General features: G+C 41.5%; 1 protein-coding gene across 1 annotated transcript; it reads right to left on the minus strand.

The window, feature by feature from the left end:
• Positions 1–12046: 12046 nt before the first annotated feature.
• On the minus strand, positions 12047–13123 carry LOC137824665 (uncharacterized). Its single transcript, XM_068630335.1, has one exon. The coding sequence runs from the start codon at positions 13121–13123 to the stop codon at positions 12047–12049; it is 1077 nt and encodes a 358-aa protein (XP_068486436.1).
• Between the last annotated feature and the right edge of the window lie 4026 nt (positions 13124–17149).

Genomic DNA, 17149 nt, shown 5'->3' on the forward strand with positions numbered 1-17149 from the left:
AAGAATTATAAAATACACAATTAATATTAACATCTTTCTATAACTCTTGTATTCATAGCCTTTAATACAACCTCTAAAATTTTATCCCCTCAATTTGGATAAGCTTCAAAATATAAGGGCCTAATGCAAGTTATCCACAAACAAAACATAAATTCAGTATATAGTACAATAAGTTGAGATAATTAATTTTCTCAACTGATCTCAGCAAGATTCGTGACTAAATCCTAAGGAAAAATAGAGAATGAAGGATTTTTAGAGAAAAATGAACTTACTCGGTTTGAAAATATAATGAAAAATAGAAAATAGAGGATCTATAGAGCAAAAAAGAACTTACTCGGTTAGAAAATTTGATCAGGTAGAAATATGAACTTACTCGGTTTGAAAATATAATGAAAAATAGAAAATAGAGGATCTATAGAGCAAAAAAGAACTTACTCTGTTAGAAAATTTGATCAGGTAGAAATATTCATTAAATCGATCGGATTCTAAAATAGATGATGTATGGAGTGAGAAGTGAAGAGAAAAAATAAGAGGGTTGGAGAGATGAAAAAAGAGAAGGGAAATTACATGTGGGGTATGTGCATATGCTTTTTTAATGTGTACATTGTTACAAATATTAATATTAATATTAATACTAATATTAATATTAAATTAATACTAATAATATTAATATTAATACTAATATTAATAACATTACCTAGGAATATAAATTCTTATATAAACTTACCAAGATTGTAGACAATTTATCTAACCGTAAGCAATATTAATAACAATATTACTGATGATATATCGTTGTTAAAGATTATATGTTTAGTATGAAACTTGCTTAAAAATTAAACATTAAAGTATTACTTTTTTTTATATATATAATAACCACGAGTTTACAATATTTTATCATAAATATTTATTATTTTTCATTATTTTATATAATAATCACCTTTTTATATAATATCCACTTTTTCATTAAATAGATTTTACATATTTCAATATAGATATTAAATATTTTTCATTATTTTAATAATAATTATCAGTTAATATTAATAACATATGTTTGAATATACTTTTCTATTAATTATTTAATAAATTCTATTCAGATGTTACTAAATACAATTTTAAAATAGATTTAATTGAATAATAAATTATATCTAATAAATCATTATTATTTTTGTTTAAGTTTCTTCCGTTTGTCTCCCTATTAGTGCTATGTGTGTTAAAATGCTGAGTAATGTATTAAGTTTATTCCATTCACTTGATTATGAAAAAGCTATGTTAGTTATTAATTATAATTAAAAAAACTATCAGTATCAAAAGATAACTGTACCTTGGTTTGTTTAATGGGTTATATTTCATGACATAATATTTTAACTTTTTGTATCTATAAAAAGATATCAGAAGCATGTATTTCTTGAACATTGAAAAAGATTGTTGAATAAAGAAAAGGGATTGATGAAAAGTGGAAGAATGTCATCATGGGGTAGGAGTGTTATCTCTATAATTAGTTTAAAAAATTCAATGATTTTTTTTGTAATTTTATTGATCCATGTATTACTCTATTTTTATTTAATGAAGAGTGATTAATTTTGAGTTAATATTTTTTTTTTCATTTATAATAAAAAATAATATAAATAAGAGTATTAGACGTACTCCAAACAATAAAAAAATTTCAAAAAGACCTTATAAAAAATCAAAATAGATTTTGAGTTCCTATTATAAAAGATTTATCCCTAAATAACATATCCAAATTATAAGAAAATATATGGAGAGCACTATTGAAGAATATTTATTTTTTCTAGTATGTAAATAAATTTCGAAAATAATCCAAATAATAAAAGTCCAAGTTTCCTTTGATCCCAATTCTAATACGATTCCATGTCTCATTAATAGTACAGTAACCCAAACGACCCAATTGTTAAATATCTATAATAATTTTTATAAGATGAACAGAAAAGACATATTTAAAGAAATACCTATAATAATTTTTTTTAAAATATTTTTTTATCATTCATATTCATGTATTTTATTTCAGCAAAATACAAGGTTTAATATACGCGGTTTCAATGTTGGCTTCAACCAACATTTACTGTTTTAGGTAATATTTAATATAAGAAATGTTTAAACTGAGCAAATGCAATTATAAATATATTTTTTTTAAATTACTATAAATTTATAATTATTAGATACATTTTAAAATAAAGACGTTAATTTAAAATATTTTAAAATTATGAGACTTAAATATTAACAATTATAACTAAAATTAAAATTACACATAAAATATACGTAAATAAAAAGATAAAAAAAAATAAGTCAGACTTTCTGAAACTAGGAATCATACAAACCAATTATTTTCAATTATAAAAAATATGTAAATACTATTGAAATACTTTTTATCCAAGATTAGTTGTTGAAATACTTATTATCTAAGGTTATTTTGTTGAGTTTTTAAAATAAATGTTTGAAACTTTAGAAAACTTATTTGTAAATTAAGATTACACTTTCAAAATTTTAGAGAATTTAGTTCTAAAATATATTAAAACTTTGTTCTCACCAATTCGAGGTCGGTCGACATCTGGATGAGCTTCTGATGGTTATGAATTTATATTTTATTATTATTAATTCTGATTTTATTACCCTTAAACTATTTTACCGTTATATTGTATTAATGGTCAGTTTATAGGCCTGTTAGTATTCCTACTATTTTATAGCTTCTAGTAATTGTAATTTTATTATATATATGATTGAGTAAATCAAAATCAATAAGATCAGTTTTGCAATTTTGCGCAATTACGTTCAATCAGTTGCTACAACATTTTGCCTTCTCTTATTTCCTTAAATTAGTTCCTACAACTGGTATCAAGAGATAGTATGTTATCATGAACTCTACCCAATTATCAGTTCCTATCCTTGATGAAAAAAAATTACAATCGGTGGTGTGTGCAAATTAGAGTTTTGTTTGATTATCATGAGTTATGGGATGTCGTTGAGAGTGAAGTGTCTGCATTAGCTGCTAATGCAACTGAGGTGCAACGAGTAGCGCATCGTGATAAGAAGAAGAAGGACAATAAGGCTTTGTATCTCATCCATCAAGGGATGAATGACCAGACATTTGAGGAGATAGAAAGAGCAACAACTGCTAGTGAAGCTTGGATAATTTTGTCAACCAATTATAAAGGTGATGACATTGCAGATGGAAACCACAAAGACTATTGATGTCTATATAAATAAAGTTCTTGCCTTGACAAATCAGATGAAGACCAATGGTGAAACACATTTGGAGCAGGGTGGAGAAGATTTTGAGATCTTTAACTCTCATATTTGAACATGTTGTTGCCGCAATTGAAAAGGCCAATGACATTTCAAAAATGACAGTAAGGTTATTGTCTGGTTCTCTACGAGCACATGAGTAGCGGATGAATGACAATAAGATTGAAAAACCAATTGAACAGGCTTTACAAGCACAAGCCTCAATTGGTAGCTCTTATCATAAACATGGTAGCTATTTCAGCAAAGGTTGTGGTGGCCAGAATCATGGAGGCGCTTGGCGCGGGGAGCGGGGAGCGTGGTCACGGAGGATGAGGAGACATTTATAATAAATCAAATGTTGAGTGTTATAATTGCCATAAACGTGACCATTATGCAAATGAGTGCAAATCAAGAGGTGATAATCATGCTGCCAATTGTGCTCAAGAAGACAGTAATCACGTACAAGATGAAGAGGATCATACAGTACTAATGGCGGCCACATCAAATGAAACCCCAAACAATCAGACTTGGTATTTGGATACAGGTTGCACGAATCATTGTGTGGTCAGAAGGAGCTGTTTATGGATTTGGATGACTTATTTCGCACAAAAGTGAAATTGATGATGACAGGTTCGTTTCGGTGACTGGAAAAGGGCGAATTATTATCACATTGAAGAATGGTGATCACAGGTACATCTATGATGTTTTCTATGTACCTGATATGAAAAGCAATCTGTTGAGTATGGGACAGCTGGCCGAAAAGGGTTACATGAGGCACATAGTTGAAAATAAATTCTCACTTTTTGATAAAAAAAAGATAATTTGATTCTTAAAACCATTTTATCAAAAAACCGCATGTTTCCAGTAGATATTCATATGGGTGAAGTGCTTGAATGCAATAGTGAATAATGAATCGTGGTTATGGCATTTACGCTTTGGGCACTTAAATTTTCAGAGTTTGGAAAATCTTTCCAAAAGAAATTTAGTGAATGATTTACCCCATATTCATCACCCTGATCAATTGTGTGAGACATGCATTTTTGGAAAGAATCACAGGATACCATTTGTTAAGGAGACTTGGCGTGCAAAATTTCCTTTGGAGCTTGTTCATACAGATGTTTGTGGCCCGATGAACATATCATCAGTTGGAGGTAATAAGTATTTTTTAACCTTTATTGATGATTTTTCAAGGAAAACCTGGATTTATGTATTGAAAAGCAAGGATGAGGTATTCCACTTCTTTAAAATATTTAAAGCATTTGTTGAAAGAGAGAGTGACAGACAAATTAAGATGGTGCGTAGTGATGGAGGAGGTGAGTACAAGTCTAATGAAAGAGGCACTGTGAAGAACTTGGGTTGCAAAATAACATAACTTGCCTCTACACACCTCAACACAACGGAGTTGCTGAGAGAAAGAATAGAACAATCATGGACATGACGAGGAGCATGCTTAAAGCGAAAGGTATGCCAAATTATTTTTGGGCTGAGGCCGTAATATGTACGGTATATTTGATAAACAGATCACCCACTCGGAGTGTTTCTAACACAACTCCAATTGAGGCATGAAGTGGATTCAAACCCAATGTGTAGCACTTGAAGGTATTTGGGTCAATTACTTATGCTCATGTTCCCAAGGCAGCAAAATCGAAGTTGGATGATAAGGCGGTGAAGACCATTTTCATTGGATATAAGCATGGGGGATACAAACGGTACAATCTGTTCCCGCCGGTTGACCGGGATCGTCTTTGCGTGTGGCTTGTCCTCGCGAGCTAGGGCACCTTCGTTTTGCTCCGTCTGTGAGTACCTGAAAAGAAGTTAACAAAGGGGCGCCCTCGCGGCCGTTTGCACTCCGACGATCAAGTCAGCTAGCGAGAAACATCAAAGGGTTTGTGCTGAATCACTTAAACTGGGTTGCCCTAATTGCCTTGTGCTCACAGTAGGTGCGCCGCAGAAACAACTAGGGTTTGTGCTATGTGTAAAACTGCGAGAATTAGGTCAAAACTCGAATCCCTTTCAAATGCCCCAAGGTCCCTTTTTATACATCTCTCATGATTAAAACGCGTTCAAGCGCATTGAAAGCGTATAAAAATATTCCTTGGAACATTCGAATCTTAACTGAATTAGTGCGTACCTTGGCAAACTTCCGCTGAAACATTTAATGAGCACGTGTGTATTACCACGTGCTCTTCTGACTTGATCGTTATTCTGCGCAGAAGGTCCCACAGCGCCGCAACCCAACTTAGGGTTATTCCATCGTGTGGGCCTTATTTCCTTCGAAGTGCATTTGGCATGTGGGTTGACTTTCTGGGTGCCAACTCATGCCTCACAATCACTAGTTACTTGCCCTGGGAGTGTATCTACCTTTCTCTCGTACCATGCACGTGGTTCTCCCCTGGTCGTGGCCCTCTCAGGGGTCGTATCTATACCAGGGTTTCCCAGTAGTGGCGTGGGTACTTCACGAGTCAGGTTTACCCCCTACTGGTACTAGAACTTATGGCCTTGAAGCCACCTTTCTTTGTTACTGTTATGAGCTATCAAGGTCCAAGGCTTCCTCACGGTCTCGCCCCCTCCACGGTCTTTCCTACCCATGGGCATCGGGGGGTAACACCATCGATATCTCCGCTTGGCTATGTCTTCTCCTGGCGACGCCTTAACTTGGCGACTGTTCCTCTTGGGCGATGTCTTTGCTTGGCGATGCCTCTCTTTAGGCGATGCCTCTCTTGGGCGATGCCTTAGCGAGACGATGACTCGAGCGGTCAACCTGTTGACTTTCCTTCCTCGGGTCCCTTGAGGGGTCCCGCCATGTGTTGACTTTGACCTTTGGTCAACGCCCGGGGACGGGACGGTACTGAACCTCCAACAACTTTAACTAAGTTTACTGGGAGATCCGGCGATGTGCTCCTTGCGGCAATGTCAGACCACCTGATCTTCCATTATCTAACACGTCGGTGACACACAAAGCGGCGACAACCGATTATGTATGCCGCAGAACGCCACTTCCATAAACGGCGACTATGTACACCGCAGAACGCCACTTCCGCAAATGGCGACTGTGTTGACTTCTTGACCACCTACCTTTCTCTTGTCCACGTCATCACACCCGATGACCTGATCGGTATACAAACCCCCTAGTCTTAAGCTGTGATTTGTCCAGCGAAAAGACTAAGAAGTTGAAATTTTGGCGACCTACGTGGCTTTGCGCGCTAACGCCCGTGCTATTCACTGATTTGATATTTCATCAACCCCCTCCTATTCACTGACACGTGGACTTATCAACGACTATCATTCACTGCCGTTTGCGCTTCTTGCAATGTTCGAAACTCTTAAAAACTTCGCGCCGGAAAGTGCACGACAAAATTCAGGACGCCGTCGAGTTAGAGAGCAAGCTCGTTCCTATGAGGGAGCGAATTGCAGAGCTGGAGGAAAAGCTGCTAAGGGAGGCCGCCACCAGTTTTGCCAAAGGGTTCGCAGAGGTTCTGGTCCAAGCTGCCTGCGCAAATCCTAGTATTGACGCTTCTGGTTGCAACCCTTTGAACGAAGTGGTTGATGGCAAAATAGTGCCCCTGGAGGCCCCTGAAGAATAGCCTTACTTCATGTTTCGGCCCAATATTTGACATGTATATAATTGCCTTTTGCTTGACTTGCCACCGTCATGAACCTTATCTATAACTATTACTCTTAATTTATGCTTAAATGTCATATGCATTATCTTTGCATGCTTGTGTCTGCTTCTGCTTTCTTTGCTATATCGCGTGCGTTACCTTCGATACTTTCCTTCATCGTGCTCGACTTTAACTCTTTAGGTAGCACGTGATCTCCTCTCCTATTCTCCCTTTTTAAGTCGTGATGCGTACCTTTCCCTTGGTCTCTCCACCAAGGAACTTACTTGGCCTTCGTATCTGCGAGGAATCTTCCTCATGAAAGCGTCGCTTGCCTTGTCATTGCCCGAAGGCAAGGGAGGACTATACCTGTTCGTCTCTGATGCCTCAACGTCGCTCGAGGGCGAAGAGGGCTTATCTCACCTGTGCTGGGTGTCTACACTCAAGGAGGGACCTGCTCTATGTGTCCTCAGGGTGCCTGAATACTTTGGGACAAAAGTCGCACTCTAGTGCCCACGCCCATGGAGAGGTCTAAACTATAGTACCGCATTGTTCATGGAGTGTCTAAAACACCAGGGTGGCTTAGCCCTTATCTTTTTGCGTATGGTGCCCACGCCTGAGAAGAGGCCTGCTACAACAATGCCGTATCGTCCTCAGGGTGTTTGAAAACACCAAGGCGAAAATGTTCTAAACATCAGATGCTGGGGCTAGCTGTTCCTACCTGAGGAGAGGGCATCCTGAAAGAATCTCTCGACCCTTGCTCAGAGACTAGGCATCCAGATTTTAGCTTACATTTATCGTCTGATACCGGGGCCAGCTATTCATACATGAGGATGGGGCGTCCAGAAGGAATCCCTTAACCCCTGCTCAAGGACTGAGCGCCCGGGTTTTTAACTTATGTCTAACCACTGATACCGGGGCTAGCTGTTCATACTTGAGGAGGGGGCATCTCGAAGGATTCCCTTAACCCCTGCCCAAGGATTAGGCGCCCGGATTTTAACTTATGCTGATAACTGATACCGGGGCTAGCTGTTCATACTTGAGGAAGGGATGTCCCGAAGGATTCCCTTAACCCCTGCTCAAGGACTAGGCTCCCGAATTGTAACTTATGCTGATAACTGATACCGGGGCTAGCTGTTCATACTTGAGGAGGGGGTGTCCCGAAGGATTCCCTTAACCCCTGCTCAAGGACTAGGCTCCCAGATTTTTAACTTATACTGACATCTGATATTGGGGCTAGCTGTTCATACTTGAGGAGGGGGTGTCCCAAAGGATTCCCTTAACCCCTGATCAAGGACTAGGCTCCCGAATTTTTAGCTTATACTAGACATACCTGTTATCTTGCTCTGAATTTGACCTCTGCTTGCTTATCTAGTGGCGACGCTTTGTTCTAGTGACACCTTATCTTGGCATCACTATCTCGACGACGCCTTGTCTTGGCGACGCCCTCTCTTGGCGGTGCCTTGTTCTGGCGACGCCTTACCCTGACGACGCCTTACCTTGGCGACGCCATCTTTATCTTCTTATTTGATCTTTGATTTTACAAGAAAGGGAAAAACTAAGGCAAATGTATCTTAAAATTTTCATTTCTTTATTTGGGTGACCTCATTAAAAAACCCCCGAGAAGGAAAAAGAGTGTCCCCTTTACAAAATCTGCCCCCTTCTTAAAACTTCAAATTCGCCGCATTCCAACTACGTGGGATGAGGCCCCCTTCTAAAGTCTCTAACTTATACGAACCATTCCCTTTGGCTTTGGTTACTCTGAACGGTCCAGTCCACTTGGGAGACAACTTATTTTCTAACTCGTAAGGGTGAGCCTTCCTCATGACCAAATCCCCGACCTAGAATTGTCGTAGCTTCACCTAAGAGCTGTATTGACGCTTCAATCTTCTCTTCACAGCCTCAGCCTTAATTTTCGCCTCTTCTCTAGCTTCATCTATTAGGTCCAGGTTCACCCTCCTTTCTTCATTGGATTCTTCTGTCATGAAACCTAAAAAACGGGGCGAGCTCTCGTGGATCTCTACTGGGATCATGGCGTCTGATCCGTCCACTAGGCTGAAAGGCGTCTCCTGGTGGAGGATTGAGGCGTGGTGTGGTAAGCCCATACAATCCTTGGTACTTCTTCTGCCCACGCCCCTTTAGCCTTTTCTAATATGCGTTTTAAACCCCTCAACAAAACTCTGTTCACTGACTCAACCTGCCCATTCGTCTGGGGGTGCTCGACTGACGCAAACACCTGCTTGATCCCTACTTTTGTACACAGCTTCCCCAACTGCTGACTCGCAAACTGGATGCCATTGTCTGAAATGAGACGCCTTGGCACCCCAAAATGACACACAATGTTCTTCCAAACAAAGTGTTGTACCTTGTGGGCAGTGATCTGTGCCACTGGTTCTGCCTCTATCCACTTAGTGAAGTACTCGATGGCGAAAATCAGGTACTTCATCTGCCTTATCGCCAATGGAAACGGGCCCAGGATGTTAATTCCCCAAGTATGGAAAGGCCATGGGCTGTATATGGATCTTAGTTCTTCTGGCGGCGCCTTGTTCCAATCAGCGTGCATCTGACACTGCTTGCAACGCTGAGCATATCGCACGTAGTCCTCCTGTACTGTTGGCCAGAAAAACCTTGCTCGTATCACCTTGGATGCCAAGGATCTTCCTCTGACGTGACTCCCACAAATACCTTCGTGGAGTTCAGCCATTATCCTGGTGCACTCGTCGCCACTCATGCACGTTAAGATAGGATGCGTAAACCCGTGCCTGAACAGTATCCCATCTACCAAGGTATATCTTGCGGCGTTCCTCTTAATCTTCTTGCCTTCTTCCAGTTCTGCTGGAAGGATTCCGTTCGCTAGGTATCGCCTGTAGGGGGTCATCCATGTGTCGCCCTTCTCCAAAGTACATACCTGTACGCCTTCTCCTTCTTCTGGCGAGGTCGCATAAGTACTGATGCAGGGTGCCCTCGTCGTATCTTGACTCAAAGAGCGATGACTCATTGGTTTTCCTTTTGTTGTACTAACGTGAAGGACATCCACCCTGTTATCTGCTACAAATTTTCGCGGCGTTTTGAGGGTCTCTTGGATCACAGTCCTTTGCCTTCCCCCCTTGCCTGAGTTGGTCAGCTTGGCGAGCAGGTCAGCTCTGGCATTCTGCTCCCTGGGAACATGCACCAGCTCAAACGCAACGAAGGCTCTCTTCAACATCTCGACGTACCTCAAGTACGCAGCCATCTGTGGATCCTTTTCCTGATACTCCCCCGTTACTTGCCCTGTGACTAATTGTGAGTCACTCTTTGCCAAGAGGCTCTGAGCACCCATTTCTTTAGCCAAAAGCATCTCAACAATCAACGCCTCGTACTCCGCCTGGTTGTTGCTTGCCTTGAAGGCGAAGCGTAGAGCCTGCTCGATCAATACTCCATTAGGCCCTTCCAAGATAATTCTAGCACCACTCCCTTGCTAGTTGGAAGACCCATCCACTGAGAGCATGCACTGTGCCCCTAACTCCACTTCTTGGGGGTCCCCCCTGGTGAGAGTTCTGCCACGAAATCTGCATAGACTTGCCCTTTGATGGATACCCTGAGGTCGTACTGAATGTCAAACTCTGACAGTTCCACTGCCCAGCGAACCATCCTCTCGGCCACGTCGGGCTTTTGGAGTACCTTCTGGATGGGAAGGTTTGTCATTACCACCACTGTGAAGCTATGGAAATAGTGGCGAAGCCTCCGTGTTGAGAATACTATTGCCAGCGCTGCCTTTTCTAGTGACTGGTATCTCAACTCTGGGCCTTGCAAGGCCTTGCTCACGAAGTAAATGGGCTTCTGTACCTGGTCTTGTTCCTGGACCAGCACAGAACTAGTGGCCCACTCTGTCATTGCAAAGTACAACCGGAGGGAGACGCCTACGTGTGGCTTACAAAGCACAGGTGGCGTCGTCAGGTACTCCTTCAATTTGAGGAAGGCTGCTTCGCACTCGTCTGTCCACGCAAAACGACTATTTCTTTTGAGGCATTGGAAATAAGGGTGGCCCTTCTCTCCTCCAGTTGATACGAATCTCGATAATGCTGCCATTCGCCCCGTTAGTTGTTGAACTTCTTTCACTGAGGTTGGACTCCTCATGGTGATGATGGCTGCACATTTGTTAGGGTTTGCTTCTATCCCCCTCTCTATGAGCATGAAATCTAAGAATTTGCCCGCCTCCACGCCGAAGACGCACTTTTCTGGGTTTAACTTGAGGTGATACTTTGATATGGTAGCGAACAACTCTTCCAGATCCGCTGCGTGCTGCCCCCTCTCGTGTGAAGTCACCACCATGTCGTCTACGTAGGCTTGTACATTCCTTCCCAGCATAGGTGCAAGGACCTTGTCCATTAGCCTTTGGTAGGTGGCGCTTGCATTCTTCAGCCCAAACGACATCACCTTATAACAGTAACTGCATTTCTCCGTCATGAACGTCGTTTTGCTCTCGTCCCTGGGATGCATCTTGATTTGATTGTAACCTGAGAACGCATCCAAGAAACTCAGCATCTTGCAGCCCGAGGCGCTGTCCACCAATGCGTCGATGCTAGGAAGTGGATAAGAATCTTTGGGGCACGCTTTGTTCAAGTCCGTGAAGTCTACACACATTCTCCACTTTCCATTCGCCTTTTTTACCAGAACTACGTTGGCTAGCCACTCAGGGTATTGTATTTCCCTGATGTGCCCAACGTTCAACAGCTTCTGCGTTTCCTCCTTGATGACGAGGCATCGTTCCTCGTTGAACTTTCTCCTTCTCTGCCACATAGGGCGAACCTTGGTGTCCATGGTGAGGCGGTGGCACAAAAAATCTGGGTTGATGCCTGGCATGTCTGTCGCGGACCATGCAAATGCATCTAGGTGTCGCGAGATCACTGCAGCTACCTCCTCTCATTCTTCTGACTCAAATAACGTCCTAACTTGAACACCTTACCCCCTATTTGTCTTTCCACCACGTTGTCTTCTGGTTGGGGTTGCTCATCCTGTACGTTTGTTGCGCGAGACCCATCCATGGGGTCCTCTTCCATAGGCGTCGCATCATCGGACATCGCCTCTTCTGGCTCTTCTTCCATGGGCGAGGCGTCACTGTATCTTTCTTCTGTATGTGCATCTTCTATAGGCGTCGCCCCTATGGGCGTGGCCTCGACAGGCGAGGACCCCGCAGGCGTTGCCTCTGCCAAGGGTTCTAGCTCCATTCACGAATCTGAAACGGGTGGTCTTTCAATTACCATGACCATGCCTCTCTTTGTCTTTAGGCTATGTTCATAGCATTTTCGGGCTTCTTCTTGATCGAACTTGATCACGATCACCTTAACACTCAGATCTGGCAACTTCATCTTCATGTGGTGTGTGGAGGGCACTGCTCTTAATCTGTTCAGGGCGGGTTTGCCTAACAAGATGTTATAGGCTGAATTGGCGTTAACCACCAAGTACCGGATGCTCTCGGTACGCGACACTGCTCCATCAGTGAACGTCGTTCTCAGCTCCAAGTAGCCACATACCTCCACTGGGTTGTCTGTAAATCCATACAAGCATCCAGTATAGGGTCTCAAGAGGTCAGGGGATAACTGTAGCTTGTTGAAGGTCGACCAAAACATGACATCTGCAAAACTGCCCTGGTCGACGAGAACCCTGTGTACCTTCCTCCCTGCTGTGACCATTGAGATGACCACGGGGTCATTGTCATGTGGGACGACATCCCGTAGGTCAGCCCTGGTGAAAACAAGGTCCGACTCCCACGGGTCATCCGTAAAACCCTCAGCGACTGAACTTACTGACCTCACATATTTCTTACGTTGAGAGGCAATGGGTCCTCCTCCGGAAAAGCCACCAGAAATGGTGTGAATCTCCCCATGAACCGGCATCTCATGTGCCTGGCCTTCCTCTGGTACCATAGGGACTGTGGTCGCAGCAGACCCAACGAGATAATCCTTCAGGAAGCCATTCTTTACAAGCTCATCCAACTGATAGCCTAGCGCTAAGTAGTTGTTGATATGGTGCCCGAATGCTTCGTGAAATTCGCACCATGATTCCTTGTGAGGCCCCAGTACCTTGTCTGACTTTACTGGTGGCCTCAACCTGTCAGCTATATTGGTCACAACGATGAGGTCTTTAAGTTCTACCACAAAGTTGTGCCTTAGAGGTCTATTGATCTCTCTCCTTCCCTCTGATCGACCCTTAGGTTGAGCTCTCCTTGTCTCGTGAGTGTGCCTCCTATCCTGATTCTTTCTTTCTATAGTAGCTTCGTGGACTCTGGCGGGTTGAGCACGCATATGTGCTCTAGGACGTGTAGGTGCGACTGTCGCGCATTTCTCGTACGCCTCGCCCTCTGAGGCAATGTGTTTTACCGCTCGACGCCTTACTTCAGCAAAAGTTTTGGGGCGGCTGCGGTTAAGCAATTTACTAAAAGATCCGGGACACACACCCTTCCTAAATGTGTACACGATCATGGGCTCGTCTGTGGTACCCACCTTCACCACCTGTGCCCCAAAGCGGCTTATGTACTCTTTCAGGGTTTTCCCTTGGTATTGCTTCACGTCGAAAAGGTCGTACGAAACTGGGGCTGGGGCTCTGTTGGCTAAATACTGCTCTCTGAATAGTCGTGAGAGCTGTGCAAAGGACGTAATGTGACCCTTTTGGAGGCTGATGAACTAATCCATAGCCATCCCAGTCAAAGTGCTCATAAAGAGCTTGCACCTTACGGCGTCAGAACCGCCAACCAACATCATCTGTGTGTGGAACGCAGTGAGATGCGCCTCAAGATCCTCCATCCCTGTGAAGGTTACCTTGGACCCCGTGAACGTGTTGGGGATCGCTGTCTCTAGGATCGCCTGTGAGAATGGTGTTGTGAATTCTCTAGGTGGGGAGGCAGTCTCAGGCTCGTTTACATCGCGCCATCCACGGCGTAACTCCTCGTTGGCACGGTGGAGCTCATCATTTCTCGCCTGAGAAGCTAGGAGATTCGCCTGCATGCGCTCTTACTCCGCTTTCGATGCTGTCATTGCTTCTTGCAACCCTTGCATCATGCCCATGAGTTGTTGCATGGTAATCTCTTCACTCCTAGCGCGTGCAGGTCTCGTGGTCATGGCTTTCTGGAAACCCTCTTAACTTTTCTGGGTTTTGAGAACTGGAACTGAAGAACTTGTGTGGTGGGACTGATGTTTTATATCGGGCCCCACGGTGGGCGCCAAATGTTCCCGTCGGTTGACCGGGATTGTCTTTGCGTGTGGCTTGTCCTCGCGAGCTAGGGCACCTTCGTTTTGCTCCATCTGTGAGTACCTGAAAAGAAGTGAACAAAGGGGCGCCCTCGCGGCTGTTTGCACTCCGACGATCAAGTCAGCTAGCGAGAAACATCAAAGATGACACACCCTTTGGAAGTGGTCGAAAATAACTGTACTGAATCACTAAAACTGGGTTGCCCTAATTGCCTTGTGCTCACAGTGGGTGCGTCGCAGAAACAACTAGGTTTTGTGCTATGTCTAAAACTGCGAGAATTAGGTCAAAACTCGGATCCCTTTCAAATTCCCCAAGGTCCCTTTTTATACATCTCTCATGATTAAAACGCGTTAAAGCGCATTGAAAGCGTATAAAAATATTCATTGGAACGTTCGAATCTTAACTGAATTAGCGCGTACCTTGGCAAACTTTCACTGAAACTTTTAATGAGCACGTGCGTATTACCACGTGCTCTTCTAACTTGATCGTTATTCTGCGCAGAGGGTCCCACAGCGCCGCAACCCAACTGAGGGTTATTCCATCGTGTGGGCCCTCTTTCCCCCTCCACGGTCTTTCCTACCCATGGGCATCGAGGGGTAACACCATCGATATCTCCGCTTGGCTATGTCTTCTCCTGGCGACGCCTTAACTTGGCGACTGTTCCTCTTGGGCGATGTCTTTGCTTGGCGATGCCTCTCTTTAGGCGATGCCTTTCTTGGGCGATGCCTTAGCGAGGCGATGACTCGAGCGGTCAACCTGTTGACTTTCCTTCCTTGGGTCCCTTGAGGGGTCCCGCCATGTGTTGACTTTGACCTTTGGTCAACGCCCGGGGACGGGACGGTACTGAGCCTCCAACAGCTTTAACTAAGTTTACTGGGAGATCCGGCGATGTGCTCCTTGCGGTGATGTCAGACCACCTGATCTTCCATTATCTATCACGTCGGCGACACACAAAGCGGCGACAACCGATTATGTATGCCGCATAAATGGCGACTATGTACACCACAGAACGCCACTTCCACAAACGGCGACTGTGTTGACTTCTTGACCACCCACCTTTCTCTTGTTCACGTCATCACACCCGATGACCTGATCGGTACACAATCCAATGACAAAGAAGGTGATTGTTAGTCGTGATGTTACATTTGCCGAAAATGAGAAATGGCAATGGAATGCAGCAGTTGAAATGGATTTAAAAATACGATATATTTACATTTTGAACGATGATGTGGAAGATAGAGTCACTGTTGAAGCACCTGTAGTTCAACCTGAAGTTGTAATTCAACCTGAAGTTGCAACTCCAATTGCAACTATGATGGAGCGATCAAGAAGGCAACAACGACAACCTGTACATCTTCAAGATTGCGAAGTAAATCTTGATGATGAAGTTGATGACAATGGAGATTTGGTTCACTTTGCTTTTCTTGCAGAATCAGAACCTGTGAGACTTGCCGGTGTCATTCAACACCTCAAATGGAAAAAAGGCTATGAACGAAGAATTGATGGCGATTGAGAAAAACAATATCATGACTCAAATTGGGAAGGTTGTTCCAAATCAGAATTACGGGAGGATGTTGGTTATTAATTCAGATTTTATTATTATTAATTCAGATTTTATTATTATTAATTCTGATTTTATTACCCTTAACTATTTTACCGTTATATTGCATTAATGGTCAGTTTACAAGCCTGTTAGTATTCCTATTTTATAGCTTTCAGTAATTGTAATTTTATTAAATATATGATTGAGAAATCAAAATGAATAAGATCAGTTTTACAATTTTGTGCAATTACGTTCAATCAGTTTTGCTACAACCTTTTGTCTTCTCTTTTATCCTTAAATTAGTTCCTACAATTAAGATTACACTTTCAAAATTTTAGATCTAAAATATATCAAAACTTTGTTCTCACCAGTTCGAGAGGTCGGTCGACATCTGGATGAGCTTCTGATGGTCTCCCTTCAAGATCTAGCAATTTAAGCTCCAGAGAATGAGACATGCGATGACACTCCGACACAGAGTCAGTGAGAGCACAAAATACTGTGTATGTAAGTGAATATAAAGATGTGAGTTGAAATACTCACTGGGAGTGGTCATTCATTTATTTACAAGTCTTCATGGGCTTCGATCTTTGACACCTGGTTTATCCAGGTCGTAAGATGACATATTATGGTATCTTTTCATAAAATCTAGATATCATGTATATAAATCAGAATATTTTATGTAATATAATAAGTGATATGGAGTAAGTAAATTAGAGCATTAAAATTACGTTAATTGTGCATTAATAAGATTGATTCCCATAATATATTTATCTAAATTAATGATATTACACTGACATAATTATGTGGAGATTTATAATAATAGTCCCAAAAGTGACCTTGGCCTTGGGCCACCTGGCGGGTCAGACTAAAACTTGGGACGGTACAAAACTATATAGTTTTCAATTATTTATTTATAAATAAATTTAATCATATTTATTTATTGAAGATTGAAAAATTTGGAGTGTTTTATTGGTGTTCTACCATACATCTTTGGAAAGTTAAAAAAATATTCGTTATTTTGTTGAGATTATATAATAAACATTTGAAACTTAAAAAAGTTAAAAAGACTTCCATTAATTTGTTGAGGTTGTAGAATAAACTTTTGGAACTCACTGAAAGTTAGAAAAACCTTCATTATTTTGCTGAGATTTTAAAATAAACATTTGAAATTTAACGAGTTAAAAAACAACTATATTTTGCTGAGGATTAAAATAAACCTTAAAAATTTAATGAAGGTTAAAAAGAACCTTTATTATTTTATTGAGGTTTTAAAATAATTTTTTGAACTTAATGAAGGTTTAAAAAAACTTCTCTTTTTGCTTAGGTTTTCGAATAACATTTTGAACTTAACTAAGGTTAAAAAATCTCCATTAATTAAATAAATTCTTAAAATTATATTAACTTCCACTAAATAACTTTTTTTTTCTTGTAGTGAATGATAACAATAATAATAATTATAATAATCACAATAATAATCTTAATAATAATTATTATAATAAAAAGAATAATATGATCAATAAATTTATTTGATGTAGTCGTT

Source organism: Phaseolus vulgaris, chromosome 8 (genome assembly GCF_000499845.2).
Source record: "Phaseolus vulgaris cultivar G19833 chromosome 8, P. vulgaris v2.0, whole genome shotgun sequence".
Taxonomy (NCBI): Eukaryota; Viridiplantae; Streptophyta; class Magnoliopsida; order Fabales; family Fabaceae; genus Phaseolus; species Phaseolus vulgaris.

Coding starts and splice junctions, on each gene's coding strand:
- LOC137824665 (XM_068630335.1), bottom strand. CDS start 13,123: ATGCGTGCTCAACCCGCCAGAGTCCACGAAGCTACTATAGAAAGAAAG.